Source organism: Procambarus clarkii, chromosome 22 (assembly GCF_040958095.1).
Source record: "Procambarus clarkii isolate CNS0578487 chromosome 22, FALCON_Pclarkii_2.0, whole genome shotgun sequence".
Classification (NCBI taxonomy): domain Eukaryota; kingdom Metazoa; phylum Arthropoda; class Malacostraca; order Decapoda; family Cambaridae; genus Procambarus; species Procambarus clarkii.
In genome coordinates, this window is record NC_091171.1 from 20,778,631 (window position 1) to 20,795,898 (window position 17,268).

General features: G+C 46.4%; 1 protein-coding gene across 1 annotated transcript in view; it reads left to right on the forward strand.

Moving 5' to 3' along the window:
• The first annotated feature begins 330 nt into the window (after positions 1–330).
• LOC123757623 (chordin-like protein 1) overlaps positions 331–17,268 on the forward strand; it is a 398,947-nt gene continuing 382,009 nt past the window's right edge. The window contains exon 1 of the mRNA XM_069329531.1: positions 331–1,267. Within this exon, the coding sequence (XP_069185632.1) occupies positions 1,204–1,267 (64 nt within the window). The 5' untranslated portion in view covers positions 331–1,203. The remainder of the gene's footprint in view (positions 1,268–17,268) is intronic.

A 17,268-nucleotide genomic window follows, 5' to 3' on the forward strand; every position in this document is an offset into this window, starting at 1 on the left:
TGGCGCTATAGTGTGGTGGTTGCCAGGGGCTGGTTGGAGTGGAGTAAGACAGGGGCTATAGTGTGGTGGTAGCCGGGGGCTGGTTGTAGGAGAGTAGGAGAGGGGGTTGGGGCTGGTTGTAGGAGAGTAGGAGAGGGGGTTGGGGCTGGTTTCGTTGTGGGTGTGGGTGGGGAGGGTCTGGGAGGCGGGGGCAGGACAGGCCCCTGGGGTGGTGGGTGGGGGTGTGGTGGGGGGTGGATGGTGGTAGGCGCCTTGAGGTTGCGTGTTGGGGATATAGCTGTGGCGAGGCGGGTTTGGGAGACCAGTTCTTTCCAGCCTTTGGGTGTGGGCGCGCGTACTGGGCCGGGCTCCACCAGTCCTCTCTCTCTCTCTCTCTCCACCCCATGCTCCTCCACTCTCTCCACCCTCCACACTCCACACCACCCGCTGCCGCTCCACAGTTAGTCCTTAAAGTCTCCGTGGGGTCGTGCCTGGCCACGTGCCTCGCACTCTGCACGTGTCTTAACTCACTGGCAGGACACGTGGCGCCCGCACTCTCAAGATAACTCTCCTGGCCGCCAGACACTTGCTAGGGGTGTTTTGGAGAGTGTGCAGCTTGGAGTGGCAGCCTCATACAGCCTCCACTCGCTGAGTGACACCACCACCACCACCAGGCCTACCACTCACTCTCTCTCACACCACACACTCCCGCACGGACTGTGTCGCCGTGCACACGCCAAAGTACTACAAGCGGCCAGATTGTGGTGAGAAGCCAAGCCGTCGGCCAGATTGTGGTGAGAGGCCAAGCCGTCGGACAAATTGTGTTGAGAGGCCAAGCCAGCAGCCAGGTTGTGGTGAGAGGCCAAGCCAGCAGCCAGGTTGTGGTGAGAGGCCAAGCCAGCGGCCAGCACAACATAGTGTACCGCCGACCTTGACTGTAGGAGCCCCGCCCACCACTCCACGTGGGCCGCTGCGCCCACCACCGCCCCTCCTCCTCCTCAATCACCTCTCATAGGCCTACAACCAGCCTCCCACTCTACCGTCCTGAGCCTGAACACTGTGCAGTCCTCCCTCATCTCTCGGTCTCGTGTTCTCTCTCTCCCGGCATAGAAAACGAACAATTAATAAAAAATAACGTTTACTGCAACTTCCAAAACTGAGATTGGTCTCATCGAAGACTCGGGAGGAAAGACAATTTATCCGCTGGTCAAAGTGCTTGGTGAGATGGAGGTGATTGTGAAAGTGGTGCTGGTGACCTGGGTGCTCTTCACCGGACCTACACAACAAGGTAAGTGCCAGTACTCTCCAGTACTCTCCAGTACTCTACACCCAGTAACAACACTCCACACACCACATACATTACTGTAAGTAACCGGCCAAGACGTACCAGGCCTGACCGGCCAGGTCCTGAGGCATGGGCCACACACACCCTTACTTCTGCAACCGTTGCAACGTCTCGATCAACCTGACTGTCATCTGCCGCTTGACGCACGGTGGTGGGTCTCCAGCAGGTCTTCCATACGTGTCGTGTCAACTTCCACTTTCTACCATACGTTGTTAATGTTGCAAATTGTGTCTAATTATTACCTTCAAACGCTGACCATTGAACACACAACTCTGTAAATTTAAAATGAACTTTTTCTCACCATAAATATCTAACCAGCCACTATACCACACAAGCACTATACCACACCAGCCACTATACCACACAAGCACTACACCACACCAGCCACTATACCACACCAGGCACTATACCACATCAGGCACTATGCCACACCAGACACTATACCACACCAGACACTATACCACACCAGACACCATACCACACAAGCCACTATACCACACCAGACACAATACCACATCAGACACTATACCACACCAGGCACAATACCTCACCAGGCACTATACCACATCAGGCACTATGCCACACCAGACACTATACCACACCAGACACTATACCATACCAGACATTATACCACACCAGACACCATACCACACAAGCCACTATACCACACCAGGCACTATACCACATCAGGCACTATGCCACACCAGACACTATACCACACCAGACACTATACCATACCAGACATTATACCACACCAGACACCATACCACACAAGCCACTATACCACACCAGACACAATACCACATCAGACACTATACCACACCAGGCACAATACCTCACCAGGCACTATACCACACCAGACACTATACCACACCAGACACTATACTACACCAGCCACTATACCACACCAGACACTATACCACACAAGCCACTATACCACACCAGCCACTATACCACACCAGACACTATACCACACAAGCCACTATGCCACACCAGACACTATACCACACCAGACACTATACCACACAAGACACTATACCGCACCAGACACTATACCACTTCAGACACTATACCACTCAAGCCATTATACCACACCAGACACTATACCACACAAGACACTATACCGCACCAGACACTATACCACACCAGGCACAATACCTCACCAGCCACTATACCACACCAGACACTATACCACATCAGACACTATACCACACCAGACACTATACCACACCAGACACTATACCACACCAGCCACTATACCACACCAGACACTATACCACACCAGACACTATACCACACCAGGCACAATACCTCACCAGCCACTATACCACACCAGACACTATACCACATCAGACACTATACCACACCAGACACTATACCACACCAGACACTATACCACACCAGCCACTATACCACACCAGACACTATACCACACCAGACACTGTACCACACCAGACACTATACCACATCAGACACTATACCACACCAGACACTATACCACACCAGACACTATACCACACCAGCCACTATACCACACCAGACACTATACCACACCAGACACTATACCACATCAGACACTATACCACACCAGACACTATACCACACCAGACACTATACCACACCAGGCACAATACCTTACCAGCCACTATACCACACCAGACACTATACCGCTCCAGACACTATACCACACAAGCCACTATACCACACCAGACACTATACCACACACGCCACTATACCACACCAGACACTATACCACACAAGACACTATACCGCACCAGACACAATACCACATCAGACACTATACCACACCAGGCACAATACCTCACCAGCCACTATACCACACCAGACACTATACCACACCAGACACTATACCACACAAGCCACTATACTACACCAGACACTATACCACACCAGACACTATACCACACCAGACACTATACCACACAAGCCACTATACCACACAAGCCACTATACCACACCAGCCACTATACCACACCAGACACTATACCACACCAGACACTATACCACACCAGACACTATACCACACCAGACACTATACCACAAAAGCCACTATACCACACCAGACACTATACCACACAAGCCACTATACCACATCAGACACTATACCACACCAGACACTATACCACACCAGACACTATACCACACCAGACACTATACCACACCAGACACTATACCACACCAGACACTGTACCACAAAAGCCACTATACCACACCAGACACTATACCACACAAGCCACTATACCACACCAGACACTATACCACACCAGACACTATACCACACCAGCCACTATACCACACCAGCCACTATACCACACCAGCCACTATACCACACCAGCCACTATACCACACTAGCCACTATACCACACCAGACACTATACCACACAGACACTATACCACACCAGCCACTATACCACACCAGACACTATACCACACAGACACTATACCACACCAGCAACTATACCACACCAGACACTATACCACACCAGACACTATACCACACAAGCCACTATACCACACCAGACACTATACCACACCAGACACTATACCACACCAGACACTATACCACACCAGACACTATACCACACCAGACACTATACCACACAAGCCACTATACCACACCAGACACTATACAAATATTAAATTTCAACAACAGTGAAAACTATTCAGAATAATAAGCTTGGAAATTTTCGTATCTTTGCGAAAAGGCATATGTTATGAGGCTTATATTTTAAATTTATAATTATATATATTAGCTGTACCCGGCCAATGGGTACAGCTAGGGGGGAGGGGGGGGGAAGTAAAGAGGAAGGAGAGGCATAGGTGAAGGGAAGTTTACAAGTGGGAAATACAGTGTGAGGTATGAAAGCAGGCGGGCTGTCCGCCTTGCTGACACGATGTGTGAATGTTAGCAGCTAAGCTAAGCTCGCTCTCTCTTATCAGAGAGCTGTGAATGTGTGAGAGGTTCTTCAGATGTGTTTCACCATATATGGATGTGTATAGATGAATACTGTGTAGCATTCATATATACACACTCCGATGCTTCCACACATGTTGTTTTGTTCAAAGCTATTTATTTTATTTACATACACATACATATATATATATATATATATATATATATATATATATATATATATATATATATATATATATATATATATATATATATATATATATATATATATATATATATATAACTGAACATGTATGACTGTTCGCTTATCCAGCCACTTCCCTTTTTTTACACTTTATTTTACAAGGTTATACAGTTACATATATGATTGTTTGCAACAAATGAACATAAGGAGAACGTAAGAGGAAGTTTGTTTCCTAGAGGCTGTAGATTTCTTCGAACTCCTCCGACGCCGGGCTGGAACCGAGGACGCAGCGAGTATTTCCCCTCTGGACCGAGACACTGAGGCGCTGGAAGAGAAAACATGCCGGTTCTACTACGTCACCCAAATAGCTGCCGATATTAAGCCTAGCAGTTCTCTTGTCTATAAAGGTGCAGAGAGTAGCAGTAATTCTCTCAGGAAGTCCTAGCTCAGATATCTTTTATTTTAGGCCAGTGTGCCACACTTTGTCGAAAGCTTTCGAAACGTCTCTAAGCACTATATTACACTGATCTTTTTTCGACACTGCGTTGGCTATAGCTGTATGGACCTCTCTGCGGTTTCTAAACCCATGCTGCCTGGAGTTATACTTCTCTTCCTCTTCAATGTACTTCACAAGTCTCTGATTGATTATTTTTTCAAATATTTTGCCTGGTACTTCGAGGAGGGACATTGGCCTGTAATTTTCAGTTTGGGTTGGGGGTTTACCTGGCTTGGGGATTAATCTTATTGTGGCATTCTTGACGTACGTGGGGAATAGTCCAGATGCAAGAGCTGCATTTACTATACGTGTGTATTGATGGAGTACAATTTCTGGTAGGTTGGATAATACCATCTTATTTATCTTGCTGTTGCCCGGCGCCTTGTTTTTGAAACCCATAATTGTTTTATGGACCTCTGCAATGGTTATGTGTTTCATAAGGTGGCATTCATTGCAAATGTTGATAAGGTATATTGTTTGCGTCGGGCATTTGCTAGTTAGTACCCGGTGCAGTTAGTACCCAGTTAGTACCCTCTAGTTAGTACAGCTAGTACCCGGTCAACGCGTGGCCGGTACCCCAGTACCCTTCTCCTGTCTCCCAGTCCTCCCCATCAATTACCCCTCCCCCATCCCCTTGTCCTCCCAATCATTCCCCACTCCCCTGTCCCCTTGTCCTCCCTGCCATCACCCCCCCCTTCCCTTTGTCCTCCCCATCATCCCTCATTCCAGCATCCCCTCGTCCTTCTAATCAGTCCCCACTCCACCGTCCCTTCGTCCTCCCCACCATCTCCCACTCCTTCGTCCCCTCGTACACCCCACCATCCCCCACTACCCTGTCCCCTTGTCCTTCCCACCATTTTCCATTCCCTCGTCCCCTCGTCCCCACCATCCCCCAACTCCCCCGTCCCCTCCTCCCCACCATCGTCCCTCTCCCTTGTCTCCTCGTTGTCCCCACCATCCCTCACTCCCATCCCCTCATCCTTCCCACCATTCCCACTCCCTCATCCGATGCATTCCAAAATAATCTTATGTTCCCCATCACTGAAATATAAGGAAAACAATTTAAAAACCTTAATGAAAATCAATGAAATAAATAGAAAAAATAAACTATATTCACGAAATGAACGGTACGGTAAAGAACACAGCTCAATTCCAATGCAATGTCCCACAAAATAAATAGTCAAAATGAAAATAAATCAAAATCTATGAAAATTCAATTTGTCAATTTAATCGGAAACTTTGAAATGGAATCGTAACATATATAGTATAGCGTGTGTTGCTCTAAAGTGCAACAGATGGTACTGTTTAAAAAAAAAAAGTTATTACCTGTCACAGGTATTGCATCTATACTTATATTTACGAAATGAACGGTATGGTAAACAACACAGCTCAATTCCAACGCAATATTACACAAAATAATTAAATCAAAATGAAAAAAAATGAAAATCTAAGAAAATTCAATTTATCAATGCAATCGAACACATGGAAATGGAATCGTAACATATTTAGTATTGTGTGTGTTGCTCATAGGCGCAACAAATGGCATTATTTTTCATGAAAACATGTTTTTACCTGTCACAGGTTTGGCATCCATATATATATATATATATAAATATATATATATATATATATATATATATATATATATATATATATATATATATATATATATATATATATATATATATATATATATATGACAATGTCAGACCACGGAGGAAAAATGAAACAGGAATTTCCTTAAGTACTTTCGTATATTAATACATCTTCAGAAGGAGTTTATTAATATACGAAAGTACTTAAGGAAATTCCTGTTTCATTTTTCCTCCGTGGTCTGACATTGTCACATTTTTAATCACGTGTTTTATTTTCGTGATATACACACACACACACACATATATATATATATATATATATATATATATATATATATATATATATATATATATATATATATATATATGTCGTACCTGGTAGCCAGAACTCACTTCTCAGCCTACTATTCAAGGCCCGATTTGCCTAATAAGCCAAGTTTTCCTGAATTAATATATTTACTATAATTTTTTTCTTATGAAATGATAAAGCAACCCTTTTCTCTATGTATGAGGTCAATTTTTTTTTATTGGAGTTAAAATTAACGTAGATATATGACCGAACCTAACCAACCCTACCTAACCTAACCTAACCTATATTTATTGGTAAGGTTAGGTTAGGTAGCCAAAAAAAGCTAGGTTAGGTTAGGTTAGGTAGGTTAGGTAGACGAAAAAACATTAATTCATGAAAACTTGGCTTATTAGGCAAATCGGGCCTTGAATAGTAGGCTGAGAAGTGCGTTCTGGCTATTAGGTACGACATATATATATATATATATATTGTTACGGGGCCCTCTCCTATTTCTTTGCCCGCTTTAAGAGTCATATCAGCTCTCCCTACTGATTCTCTGAGGTTCAGGGAGTCTATTGATATATGTGGCGACCAGACCGGCTGCCAGTTAAGGGAGAAAGTTACATTATAAGTTGTAAGTAAGGGGAAATTGGCGCCCTGATATAAAATGAAAGAGTATCCCCTACTGCAGATATGACGTTTTGAAAGGGACACTAGCCGATCGCGGATTGGCCGACTTACGCCGCGGGCGACCAATCAGGGCCCGCCGTGACGTCACCGAGTGCCCCGGGCGGCGCCAACGTCAGAGTTGACCTGACCTTGGAAGCGAGAGGACGCACCTCGGTCATCTCTCAAGGATTTGAGGCTCTACAAGCCTTTCTTAGTGGATTAGAGCTGGCTATCGCAGCCCATCTCACGTATTGGAGACCCCGCGCTTCTGGGAAGCAAAAAGGAGCCAAGTTTATTGAGCAAAAGAGTGCCAAACTTGGAAATATTCGGCGACGACGCTGGGCGGCGACGCTGGACGTTGAGGGGCCTGGAAAGGTGTGGCGGGCAAGCCTAGCTGTGGCCGGGTCACATCCACTGAGGGTTTTGGAAGGACGACACCATTCCTAGGACAAGGAGCAACGCCTTGTGGAAGAGGAGAGTGTGGGAAAGTAGTGATTAGCTCAGCGCCCATCGATGAACCAGGATTGGGGTAGCTGAATCTCAGGGATTGGAACGGCGACGACGCGAAGGCTCCAAGACACCTGAGGACCTGTGGAACGTTCCTGGATCGTCAAGGATCGACTCAGAAAGCGTGAGAACCTCACACCATCGAGGGACAGGCGTCGTGAGCCAGGAATGTATGGTAGATCATTTTCCCTCCCATTACCCCTTGTGTGAGTAGGCTAGTTAGGCCACAATATTTACTTATGTATGTGGCAACAGGACATTAATACTTTAGTTGTAGAATAGGCTGCAAGGCAGCTTGTGTCCAGGACTGTCAGAGGGGACAGTGTGTATGGATGGATGGCAGGACAGTGAAGAAGAGGCGCCGACGTGGTGAAGAGAACCTCCTGTGAGAGAGTGTGGGACTCCTGTCTTTCTGCCCAGTTGAAGGAGTGTTGGAGGTCGTGGAAGAAGAGGCTGACGATCTCCAGACTTATTATCCTTATTTTCATATTCATGTATTACTTGTGATTGTATGTGTGTTCATGTAATTTGCATCAGTAAATTCACACATTTTATCATTGTGTTTAAGTGTGCCTCCATTTATAATATTTCTCTATGAGCATACACGAAGGTTATCATAGTACCACCTAGGGAACATTACGTTCTCTATAGAAGTTCTTATTGCCTGGAGAGTGGTTAAGACAGCACGGACTTATATAAAAGTGTACCCTTAGCCATCCGATCAGTATCAGTGCCTGAATGGTGGCAATTAGTAATGTAGTGGCTAGAGAGAGGTAAAGCCACAGAGACCTTCCTGGGAGAGTACCCTGGGCCGAAAGTCTAGTACCAGATCTATGGGAGTAGCAACCTTCTGGCTACAAACAATATATAATACACCCACTGAACTGCATTGCTGGGGTGCAGATATAATAACCCAGCTGGCAACCTTGTTAAGAAGAAGATAGAGAACAGGTGGGAAAAGAGTTCCTGTAACCTTTTTGTCTGGCAGGCAAGACTCAGGGAGGTTATTGTCATAAGGTCAGCCTGAGTCTTCCTTCACTCCTCCACGGGTCTAGGCCGGAACTGTTAACAGCAGTTTCCCCGTGTTTGACTGAAGGGCTTCCAGGGTAAATCAGTGGCACCCCTCTTTTTGTGGTCGAAGCAAAGACCTGCGGAGGTGGGCGTTGTTGGTCCTCTCTTGTGTGACCAAGGAGACTCCGGTGAATCCATGGAGTCAGAGGGGCTGAGTATCCAGCCTTTTGAGCCCCTAGCAGCTGAGTGCTAGCAGAGCCCCGGCCCACCCCCCGTGACAGAGAACTGGCGACCTTGCCAGGATTCGAACCCCGGTAGCCAAGAACTGGGAACTTCGCCAGGAAGCGTGGATCAAGCTACAGTGTGGCCCAAATTTCGAGACAAGTGTTGCCAGGGTACAAATACAGTGTGGCCAGTGAATTCAGTGGTACTGTTACTCAACCAGCTAAGGGACTGAAACGGTGAAATTAGTGCCTACTAACCTGTCTGTGCTGTCGTGTATGCACAATGATATAGAGATGGAGGAGGACAAAGTAAAGAAATTTATTGACACAAAGGACGAGAGAATTTTGGAAGAGTGTACCAAGGCCCAGCTCCAACAAGTGGCAAACCACTTTGGGATCAGGTTGAGGACGACTAAGGTAGTGGAGCGAAGGATAGAGATCATGGCACAGCTCACAGCTCGAGAGGAGGCGACGGGAGAGGAGCCATCTCAAGAGGAGCTGTCCTGAGGAGAGCCGTCGCAAGGTGAACCGTCCCGACTAGAGCCACCCCAAGCGCCTACCAGTGTGGAGGGAATTCACAGTGAACATGGGAGCAGTGCAAGGTCCAGCTGTAGTAAGAGGAGCCTGCAACTGGAAATAATGAAGATGCAACTGGAAGCCCAGCTGCGACAAGAGGAGAGAAAAGCACGGCTGCAGCTGCAACGAGAGGAACGTGCAGCTGAGCTGCAGCGAGAGGAGCATGAGCGAGAAGCACGGCTGCAGCTACAGCGAGAAGAAGGAGAGAGACAACTGCGACTGGAGGAGATAAAGGCAAAGAAAGAAGTTGAATTGCGTCGCGTTGAACGTGGTCTGCCCTCACTGCCTGCACGGCAGGATGACCTCAAGGTAAGGGAACGTGACTTACCTACGTTCGAACCACAAGAAGCTGAGGCGTTCTTCGAACACTTTGAACGGATTGCAACTCTGAAGGAGTGGCCGGAAGATGATTGGGCTGCTCTGGTCCAGGGCAGGTTGACTGGTGAGGCCCGGGAAGCCTACAACATGCTGGACCTAGAGGAGTGTACTAGTTACAACGCGATTAAGAATGCGGTGCTCCACTCTTTCCGGCTGACTCCGGAGATGTACCGGAAGCGGTTCAGAGAGTGTACAAGAGCGTCGGGGAAGTCTTACGCCGAGACCGCCAGGGATATGGAACGGAAATTCCTACGATGGTTGAAGGCGGAAGAAGCGGAGCCGGCGGATGATATCAAATGACTGATAGTGATGGAGAAGTTTATGTCGGTGCTCTATCCTGAGTTGCGAGTAAGGGTGAGAGAAGCAGGTATTAAGGACCTGAAGGCTGCAGCGGACCGCGCCGACATGCTGGAGGAGGCACTACATCTCAGGAGGGAGGGGCCACCCAGACACTCGCCTAACCCCAGGTTGGGAGGGAACCTTAGGAGTTCAGGAGGAGCAAGGACGGGTGGGGACTCTCCCAAGAGTAGTGTGCCCAATGAGGTAACCCAGTTCAAGAGCTCAAGGGACGCGGGAAGGAAGCCCCAAGCTGTGAGCAGTGGACCTAGCTCGGGAGCAAGTGCTGCAGTCCCGGACACGACGACAGGGAGTCCAAGGAGGACCCAGGGGACGTCTGCAAGTGGTACCGCCAGAGGGACTGGCGAGTGGCCGCCCAGGGGAGGCAGCCGATGCTTCAACTGTGGTGTGAGAGGACATTATGCCCGCGAGTGTGAGGAGCACCAAAGGAATATAGGACTAATGTTGGAAAAGAGAGAGTGTTTGTTCACACCCCATATTATAGTGGACCCAACGTGAATGGTTGGGAAATGAAGTTGGGTGAACATCCCTTCGTTTTCGGGGCCAACGTGAAGTTTGGAAAGTCAGACCCAGTGGAGGTTGCCGTTCTTCGAGATACGGGTGCTGACATAAGTATGGTAACCAGGAGTATTCTCCCCAAGGAATTTAATGATTCACCTGTGGGAGTGGTGAGGATACGCAGTGTGGGGGAGGAATACAGGTTGCCACTTCACGAAGTACAGTTGATTGCCGACTGCGGAGTCGAGAAAGCTATTGTAGCTGTAGCCCCTAAATTACCCCTAGAGCATGTACAGATGGTGCTGGGTAATGACCTCGGAGGAGGCAGGATACAACCCGATTGGACCAGGAGTGCCTATGTTGCAAGCAGCGGTACAACCCTGCCAGGTGAGGTATCGGTCGTTCCGGATAGTAGTGAGGAAGCCGACTTCGCCAGGGGAAACGTCGCCAGAGACGACGACAACGAGGGCGAGAGTGCAGAGAGGTCGTCGGAGGTCGTGGAAAACCCCGACGAGGACCTCCGACTAAGCCTGATGATGCGTGAGGAGGAGTGGCGAGGAGCAGCTGTACAAACGCCTGGGGCAGTGAAGAGGCTGCAGACCGCACTCCCTCCACACAGAAACGTGAATAAAATAAGCTCAGTGGATGAGCGAACGGCAGTGAGGGGCAGAGTGGAGGAGCCACGACGCAGTGCACCCTATGCCAGCCAGATGAATAGTGGTAGGTGCAAGATGAACCACCGTGGTGAGGTGAGCTACAGGGAGGTGGATGAGTCCAACCACGAACCGAAGAAGACGTCTGCAAGGAAGAGAATCTCATGGAGGAGTGAAAATGTTCGTCGGGAACGAAGGAGCGAATGGTATAGGAAAGGCAATATGAAGAAAGCAGGGAATAGGTACACCCAGGGTAGGCGCCAGCCTAACCAGAGGGGCATTGGGCCATCGCAAAAGCCTAGTGTGGAAGAGGGGAAGCTGCTGGATGGAGTACAGGTGACAAGTGCCACTGTGAGGAGACAACGCACCTATGGGAGAAGAGGAACCGAGAAGAGAGAGGATTGGCGAAGAGGAGCTCATGAGACGAAACATGGAGTACCTATAGGACGCAGTGGAAGTGCAAGACTATCTCGGAGTGCACGATGCGGTGGAGGCGCTGCATGCACTGAATCTTACAGTGGTAACGAGCCATTGGAGTACTCTCGTAGCCATGGAGAGAGGATTTCTTGTAGGTGTTCAGGGAACACCCATCACACCCGGTCCTATGCGAGGTGGAGATATAATGAGGCAAGTGACTGGCAAGGTGGTACGAGCCACGTCACCAACTGGAGGAGTGACACTTCAGGAACGGAGGGAGCGAGAGTATAGGTTGCCCTCTTGAGTGCTGCTCTTCCGATATGACTCTTATTTTAAGGGGAGGGGTATGTTACGGTGCCCTCTCCTATTTCTTTCGTTTGCCCGCTTTAAGAGTCATATCAGCTCTCCCTACTGATTCTCTGAGGTTCAGGGAGTCTATTGATATATGTGGCGACCAGACCGGCTGCCAGTTAAGGGAGAAAGTTACATTATAAGTTTTAAGTAAGGGGAAATTGGCGCCCTGATATAAAATGAAAGAGTATCCTCTACTGCAGATATGACGTTTTGGAAGGGACACTAGCCGATCGCGGATTAGTCTACTTAGGTCGCGGGCGACCAATCAGGGCCCGCTGTGACGTCACCGAGTGCCCCGGGCGGCGCCAACGTCAGAGTTGATCTGACCTTGGAAGTGAGAGGACGCACCTCGGTCATCTCTCAAGGATTTGAGGCTCTACAAGCCTTTCTTAGTGGATTAGAGCTGGCTATCGCAGCCCATCTCACGTAATGGAGACCCCGCGCTTCTGGGAAGCAAAAAGGAACCAAGTTTATTGAGCAAAAGAGTTCCAAACTTGGAAATATTCAGCGACGACGCTGGGCGGCGACGCTGGACGTTGAGGGGCCTGGAAAGGTGTGGCGGGCAAGCCTAGCTGTGACCGGGTCACATCCACTGAGGGTTTTGGAAGGACGACACCGTTCCTAGGACAAGGAGCAACGCCTTGTGGAAGGGGCGAGTGTGGGAAAGTAGTGATTAGCTCAGTGCCCATCGATGAACCAGGATTGGGGTAGCTGAATCTCAGGGATTGGAACGGCGACGACGCGAAGGCTCCACGACACCTGAGGACCTGTGGAACGTTCCTGGATCGTCAAGGATCGACTCAGGAAGCGTGGGAACCTCACACCATCGAGGGACAGGTGTCGTGAGCCAGGAATGTAAGGTAGATCATTTTCCCTCCCATTACCCCTTGTGTGAGTAGGCTAGTTAGGCCACAATATTTACTTATGTATGTGGCAATAGAACATTAATACTTTAGTAGTAGAATAGGCTGCAAGGCAGCTTGTGTACAGGACTGTCAGAGGGGACAGTGTGTATGGATGGCAGGACAGTGAAGAAGATGGTGCCGACGTGGTGAAGAGGCCCTCCTGTGAGAGAGTGTGGGACTCCTGTCTTTCTGCCCAGTTGAAGGAGTGTTGGAGGTCATGGAAGAAGAGGCTGGCGATCTCCAGACTTATTATCCTTATTTACATATTCATGTATTACTTGTGATTGTATGTGTGTTCATGTAATTTGCGTCAGTAAATTCACACATTTTATCACTGTGTTTAAGTGTGCCTCCATTTATAATATTTCTCTATGAGCATACACGAAGGTTATCATAGTACCACCTAGGGAACATTACGTTCTCTATAGAAGTTCTTATTGCCTGGAGAGTGGTAAAGACGGCACGGACTTATATAAAAGTGTACCCTTAGCCTTCCGATCAGTATCAGTGCCTGAATGGTGGCAATTAGTAACGTAGTGGCTAGAGAGAGGTAAAGCCACAGAGACCTTCCCTGGGCCGACAGTCTAGTAGCAGATCTATGGGAGTAGCAACCTTCTGGCTACAAACAATATATAATACGCCCACTGAACTGCATTGCTGGGGATATAATAACCCAGCTGGCGACCTTGTTAAGAAGAAGATAGAGAACAGGTGGGAAAAGAGTTCCTGTAACCTTTTTGTCTGGCAGGCAAGACTCAGGGAGGTTATTGTCATAAGGTCAGCCTGAGTCTTCCTTCACTCCTCCACGGGTCTAGGCCGGAACTGTTAACAGCAGTTTCCCCGTGTTTGACTGAAGGGCTTCCAGGGTGAATCAGTGGCACCCCCCCTTTTTGTGGTGGAAGCAAAGACCTGCGGAGGTGGGCATTGTTGGTCCTCTCTTGTGTGACGAAGGAGACTCCGGTGAATCCAGGGAGTCAGAGGGGCTGAGTATCCAGCCTTTTGAGCCCCTAGCAGCTGAGTGCTAGCAGAGCCCCGGCCCACCCACCATGACAATATATATATATTGCCTCAAAGCTTTCCTCAAAGCTATCCTCAAAGTCCCAGCCTCAAAGAAGGGAACACAGAGCATTCAGCGAAAAACTTGCCATTTAACTCTGAATACGTATGAGTGTTCGCTTCTCCTATCACCCCCCTTTTTATATGGTGTACACTTTATTATGCAAGGTTATACAGTTACATATCTGATTTTATACAAAAAATGAACATTAAGAGGACACAAGAAAAAGTTCGCTTCCTAGAGGCTGTAGATTTCCTCGAACTCCTCTGACGCCGGGCAGGAACTGAGGATGCACCGGGCATTCCCCCTCTGGATCGCGACACTGAGGCACTGAAAGAGAAAACTTGCCGCTCTAGGGTTATACATGTATAAGCAAGTAGATGGGGTCACCATGGGGTCTTCCCTAGGTGTCCTGTTTGCGAACTTCTACATGGGCACCATCAAGCATAGTGTCTTAGTTGACATGGGCTTGAAACACATCATATACTGTAGGTATGTTGACGACATTTTTACACAGGTACCTGATGCCAGATGTCTGCAGCAGCTGAAGGAGGCATTTGAGCAGAATTCCGTGTTGAGTTTCACGTACGAGATGGAGAAAAATGGGAAGCTGCCCTTTCTGGATGTAACAGTCATGGAAAGGAGCGGAGGTTTCCATACTGCAGTCTACACCAAAGAAACAAACTTAGGAATGTTCCTCAGTGCCAATAGTGACTGCCCAGACAGGTACAAGAGAAGTGTTGTCAACGCTTACATCGACCGTGCTCTAAGCCACAGCTCAGGATGGAAAGAAGTCGATGAAGAACTCTGTTGGATAAGGCAAGTCCTAGTAAACAATGGCTTCTCTAACGGTTTCGTTGAAGACATCATAAAAAGAAAGGTAAAACACTATGCAACTTCTGAAGAGTCAACCAACACAACACTTGTACCCCCAATTAGACTATTTTACAGGAACTTCTTTTCGACGGCTCATAAAACGGAGGAAATGGTCCTGAAAGATGTTGTTGATAGGAACGTCATCCCTACAGACAAAAATCAGAAAATACAATTGATAATTTATTATAAAACCAAAAAAACGGCCAATCTACTCATGAAAAACTCGCCAGACACCAAGCACAACGCTTTGAAGGAGACCAACGTCGTCTATGCCTTTAAATGCCCACTTAGGGACTGTAAGCTCCAAAGAACTCGGTACATAGGCAAGACAACAACGTCTCTTTCTAGGCGACTAACAATGCACAAGCAACAGGGAGCCATCAAGGAACACATAATCTCATCTCACAACCAGACCATCACCAGAGAAATCTTAACAAACAACACAGAAATCATCGATAAGTACGGCGATAGCAGGTGGCTTGACATCAGCGAGGCACTACACATCAAAAAGTCAACACCAGCAATCAACAGACAATTAATGCACAACTATATTTTATCTACTTCAAGACCCCGAACCAATATGGAAGCAGCAAGAGGAAGTATGGGCCAATAGACCTTCTGCAGTTACTTCCATTCATATGTTCACTTATCCAATTTATACCCATTGTTTCGTGTTCTGTCTTGTGTTTGTCACCTCATCCAAAACTTTTGTACCATATCACCTCATCCAATTGAGTATAAGTACGAAGAATTTGTGTGTAAATTAAGTCTTTGAAAATGTAATACGAATTACGAAACGCGTTCAGGCGTTAGACAATTAAAAAATTAATTTTGGAGATATGTTGTTTTTATTACCACCGACATTGAAGAAAAACATAAGAAATATTGAGAAGAATCGCGTTAGAATTATTAATCTTACCTGTTCGGTCATATTCAACAACATAAGTTTACAAGAAAGACTGCTACCAAAATATACTAATATATATATATATATATATATATATATATATATATAATATATATATATATATATATATATATATATATATATAATATATATATATATATATATATATATATATATATATATATATATATATATATATATATATATATATATATATATATATATATATATATATATATATATATATATATATATATATATATATATTTTCTTGTGTGAATATTTGCGAGTATAAAGAGAAGAGCATTCAAAACAACACAGATGTAATCCCAACATTCAGGGGGTGAGTGCAGGTAGGCAGCAGAGTGCCACCTTCAAGGCCATTCACTTACCGACGAGTGCTGGGAGCAGGAAACTGTGGGGGGGGGGGGGGGAAGGGGGATTGATAAATGGGCGGTAATACAATCCTGTTGAAATCAGATCCCTATTACACGAGGCGAGAGCCTGCTAGACGACCCTATAGCTAGCCCGAGAGTCCCTTGATCGAGGGAAGTTATAGTGGCCCTGAAAATACATAGATATTAATGTAATACTACAAGCTATGTGTCTCAAATTTAAGACGATATATAACATATTGACTGGGTTTTCTCCTTACATGTTCCACCTCTCTAATTGTGTAATATATATATATATACATATATATATATATATATATATATATATATATATATATATATATATATATATATATATATATATATATATATATATATATATATATATATATATTATTAAATATGACCGAAAAAGTAAGATTAATAATTCTAACACGAATTTTCTCAATCTTTCGTACATTACGCTTCACTGTTGGAGGTAAATCAAAAATCAATTCTCCAAAATTCATTTTTATTTTCTATATATATTTTGGAGAATTGATTTTTGATTTACCTCCAACAGTGAAGCGTAATGTATGAAAGATTGAGAAAATTCGTGTTAGAATTATTAATCTTACTTTTTCGGTCATATTTAATAATATATGTCTACAGGAAAGACTGC